Source organism: Capsicum annuum, chromosome 3 (assembly GCF_002878395.1).
Source record: "Capsicum annuum cultivar UCD-10X-F1 chromosome 3, UCD10Xv1.1, whole genome shotgun sequence".
NCBI lineage: Eukaryota > Viridiplantae > Streptophyta > Magnoliopsida > Solanales > Solanaceae > Capsicum > Capsicum annuum.
The window spans coordinates 190,831,056-190,835,931 of record NC_061113.1 but is presented as its reverse complement, the minus strand read 5'-3'; the positions used below and the strand labels follow the sequence as shown (position 1 = coordinate 190,835,931).

Here is a 4,876-nt window from a genome sequence, read left to right as displayed (position 1 = left end):
GCAGGGGAAGGGGGTTACACTAGGTGGTAGAGGTGAGGTAAGAATTTTTTTCTAAATTTTTTCTATTGAAAAAATTAAAATAATAATATTTTTAGGGTAGAGCAGATGGAGGAGGGGGATTTTCGGGGTGGGCGTGACGACTAGTAGGGGTTGAGGTGGGGTAAGAAAAAAATTTAAATTTAAAAAAATTACTTTTTTGGGGAAAGGAAGGGGTTGGTAGGGGTGGGGGTTGGGTAGGCGGTGGTGTGAGAAAATAGTTTGATTTTTTCTTAAAAGAAGCTAAATATTTTCTTTGGAGGGAGGTTGGTAGGTGGAGGGTAGGGGCAGAGATAGGGGATGAGGTAAAAAAAAATATTAAAATATTTAAAAGAAACTAAATATGTCTTTTGGATTGAGAGTGGTGGGGGTGGGGGTGGGGATGGGGATGATAGAGGATTGGATGTCGGGGTAGGGGTGAATGATTTTGAGAGTTGTATGAACATTTTAATTTGAGAATGAGGTTGAAAGAATATTTTAAAAAATATTTTTCTTACTTTTTGAAGAAAAATTATTTTCTTTATATTTGAGAAAAATAAGTTAATTTAAAAAATATTTTTCAAAATGTTTAAGCCAATCATCAGAAATTTGGAGAAAATGTTTTCCTTCGTACCAAACACACTAAGTATTTGCTTGGTGATCCTCTATCACTACAAGAAATTGCTTTATTTATGACCAACATTTAGGGATGGATTAATAATCTCGTCTCTAAAAGTATATGTATTAGAATGAGATTATATGTTAGTCCTTAATATTATATTTTATTGTGAAGGACCGATCTCAAGTTGTAATTCAGAGACTTGAGCGGGAGAAAATACCGCCAAAATATAATAGTAAAATTTAAATAATATTTTTTTATTTCACTAAATACATATACGCGGTTTAATCTAACGAATTAATTTTCTATTAGATTAAAACACAAAAAAAATCTCTGCGCGTAATTTTAATTTCCTTAAAACACCTTGGTCGCAATTTTATCCCTAGCAATATCGGTCAATACATACGCACACAACAGCGATTGAGGGAGCAACTTTTGCTAAATTCGTTTGCAGGTATTGCTGATTCTTCCTTGGGTGCTTGCTATTTTCCCTATTCTCTATTCATCTCTCTCTAAGGTATGCTTTCTATTCCATTTATTTGCTATTTTTCTTCCAAAATTATTCTTAATTCATTGTTGCTTAATGTTGTTAATTTGGGATGTGGCTTATCTGGGTAATTTGGATTGTCTCAGAAGGTTTTAGTGTAAGGGCAGTGCATTTTGCTTGTATCTGTTTTTCTTTTCTTGGGTTTTAGATGATTCTATCTTTTCATTGTATGTCAGAGATGCTAGCCCTCGTGCTTGAATCTGTTCTTTATGTTATGCATGCGCAAACTTCTTTTTTCTCGAGGCATATCGTCATGGGCTTTGTTCTTATTACTCTTGGTGGGGTTTGTTAGAAATAAAAACATAGTTACTTAGTTAAAGCGGAGACTTTGATCCTTCCACAAGCATATAGTTCACTGGGCAGTGCAATGGGGTATAGGTCCCTGGCTTCTAGTTTGTCAAATTGATTTGGTAGACATTTGCAACTTTGACTAGTGCTTTTCAGTAGTTAGACAATGTCTAAATTCTTGTAAATAATATATGTCGGTAATATATCGCAGCGATCCCACCTAGGGTTGTAGATTAGGATATCATCAGAACCCCTCAATTAAACCCTCTTAAGCTTCAAATACCTGGTTCATTAGGCCTTGAAAGGTGAGAGGGAAACTTTTGGCCAAAGAGCGTCAACATGAACTCACAATGTCTTTGACTCCTTGGTGTGTCCTAAGAGCAATTTTAGGTATATCAGTTTCAAGCATCCTGATTTGGCAGTTGCCCTGTAGTAAATTTAGGGAAATATATCACATTTAATTCATCCAACAACTTCTGTATGCCGTGTAGTAAACTTGATCTTGACTTTGTGACTATTAAATCTTAGTCCTGCACATCCTTCAACAATCATCTTTATTTTCAACCATCACTACTTATCCTCCTTGTTGACCTTAGTACTTAGGAGTTCCCTCAAGAAACTGAGATGCAGTCTGTTAGGCGATTTACGTGTGTCCATGTGCATTTGTCTTCTGACTTTTCACTCTCACCCTCGGAGTCAGTTTCCCTCTGCTGTAGAGAGCAGTCCCTACTTGGTTGAACTTTGAGCTCTCATAGTTGACTCTCTTTTCGTTGGCTGCATTTACTGGCTACCTGTTATAGGAATTTCTGGTCCATATATTTTAATAGTAATATGCATGCAAATAGAGAACATGAGGTTCCTATTTGTATAGAAGATTGTTTTGTCTTTTGTAGAGAATGATATCTTACTGTATATTCTCTACTTTTTGCTGTAATGAGATTCCAATTATCGATAAAATTACACTTGACTTGATAAAAAATAATATGCATGCAGGTATCCTGAAGTTCACAAACAAGATAGCTCTTTCTTATCGGATGGTACCTCACAATCCCTGAAACTGGGATAAATGTATGTCCTCTAAAATTTAATAAGTATATCCCCTGTTATGACATTTCTTATGTTAAAGAGTTGATGCCAAAATTAGATCTTTCAGGGAAAGAAGGGTTAGAGAGGCATGCCCTTCACTTGCTAGGCGCTTGTTTTATTTGGTTCCACCTCCAGTTGATTATAAGATACTAATAAGGTGGCCAACTAGCAGGGATTATGTATGGCGAAGAAATATAAACCATACACATCTTGCGGAGGTTAAAGGAGGACAAAATTGGGTGCATGAGAAGGATCAACTTTGGTGGCTTTCGGGTGGTGGAACTCATTTTAAGTATGAAGCTACTGAATATATTGAGAGGTAGGTGTTTTTTTTCACTTCTACTGTCCCTGTCATTATTGGAGTTGTAGCTTTTTGATAATTCCATGCAAAATGAAAATCGATTTGAAAGGACGAAGGCTTCCGTAAAGAAACTTAATGAAGGCAATTTATGCTGTACTAGATGACTCATTAACCTACTAAGAATGGTTAGAATCAATCCTTAATGATACCATTCTTTTACGCAGCTGATGTACTTGATTCATTTATTCTTTGCAGGTTAGGAAATATGACTACTAACGAGCCAGGTGACCTACGTGCAGCAGGGGTATATCAAGTGTTTGATGTTGGTTGTGGGGTTGGTAGTTTCTCTGCTTATCTTCTTCCACTTAATATAGAAACACTGTCTTTTGCTCCTAAAGATGGTCATGAAAATCAAATTCAGTTTGCTTTGGAACGAGGAATTGGTGTTATGATATCCGCTATAGCGACGAAATAGCTACCATATCCAAGTAACTCTTTTTACATGGTCCATTGTTCAAGATGTTGAGTTGATTGGCATGATAATGGTGAGTATTTCTTTCATTGAACATGCGAACCTTATATACATAAATGTAATTGACCTAGATGTAATTGCTTTACATTATATAAGGAAATTGTATCTAATTATTTGGCTTTCAACATCATGTACGTTAATAGTGCATAAATTTGCAAAATTCAATGAACATAATGCTGTGAGAGAATCTACAAGGCCTTGGATATCCTCCCTACTTACACATATGCCATTCTGCATTCTTTACACTCATTATGTAATAAGAGACTCTGTTTCAGTTTAGGTTATCTGAACCTTTCTGTGTCATTTTAGAGTCCTGGTGAACTTCTGCTATTGTTTGCACCTTACCATTGTGACTGTTTTTTTGCCCTTATTTTGAAGCTTTAGTTGTTTTATTGATAGATCAAGGTGAATGATCTAATGGATCCTAAAGGTGGAAAGAAGACTAGTAGTAAATCTTCACTCTACGAAGCACCCCTCGGCTACAGTATTGAAGATGTTCAACCAAACGGTGGAATCAAGAAGTTCAGACCTGCTTCTTACTCCAACGTATGTGTCTGGATTTCATTTGTTTTGGATATGATCCTTAGAGAATGAGCATTAATAATTCTATAGTTCTGATTACTTGCAACCTTCTTGGTTTTTATATGTGTAGTGCGCGCGCAAACCCTCCTGACATTCCTTAAACTTCTATCTAGCACGTGTCTCTTGGCACAAAAAAATTCCCAAAAAAGTTACTTCTGTCAATTAGTTCGGGTTAAACCCTCGCTCCCTTTTTTCTCTCCTTCGGCTGCTTTCTGCATTTTCTCTCCTTGGTTGTGAACAATTTCCTTTAAAAGATCATTAGTTTTCATGAGTATTATATCTATAATTTCCCTCAATATCACCTCCTCCTTATTCTCCTTTGCAAATAGGGCATGAGTTCTTAGTATTTGGGAGGAGTGCTTTGTTTGTAGATGTACCTGTAGTTATAGTGTTATGCATGTGTCTTGTAGTTTCTTGCTCGTGGTGTTTAGGTGATGGTCATTATTTTTTCTTACCCAAGTTCAAGTTATATAATAGGAAATTGATTATTTCTATCTACAATGTGAGTGTTGTTTTTAGTCAGAAAATTTACTAAAGCAAGTGGAGCTTGAACAAAACTCACAAATGACTGAATGAGCTCAATGTCTAACTAGTTTCTTTAATGAATTTGAACTCCAGTTCGTCTCATTTGTCTAAACAAGCAGAGTTGAGCTTGCAAGTTCAGAGAATGCACAAGCTCATTATTATTTTGGTAAGAACGTTATGTAAACTTGACATCAAATTCTAGCTTGGGTTGTTAATTGGTTAAGTTTTTTTTGTTTAATAAATATTGAAACTATTGATATCATATGCTAGCTACGGAAGTTAATTGATTTAGTTTTGTCTATTTAGCAAATATTAAAATTACATTTATCATCCTTCAACATTTTAGTAGCAATTTTACATTTAGCAATAAGATATATAAAT

The 4,876-nt window shown here is 35.4% G+C and overlaps 1 protein-coding gene across 1 annotated transcript; it reads left to right on the top strand.

The window, feature by feature from the left end:
- Positions 1 to 2,661: 2,661 nt before the first annotated feature.
- Positions 2,662 to 4,661, top strand: LOC107863445 (probable methyltransferase PMT6; the record flags this gene model as incomplete). Its single annotated transcript, XM_047409338.1, is given in 3 exon segments — positions 2,662 to 2,874; positions 3,112 to 3,401; positions 3,788 to 4,661. Coding segments are annotated over 2 exon segments (433 nt in total), but the record flags the coding sequence as incomplete, so codon positions are not given.
- Positions 4,662 to 4,876: the final 215 nt, after the last annotated feature.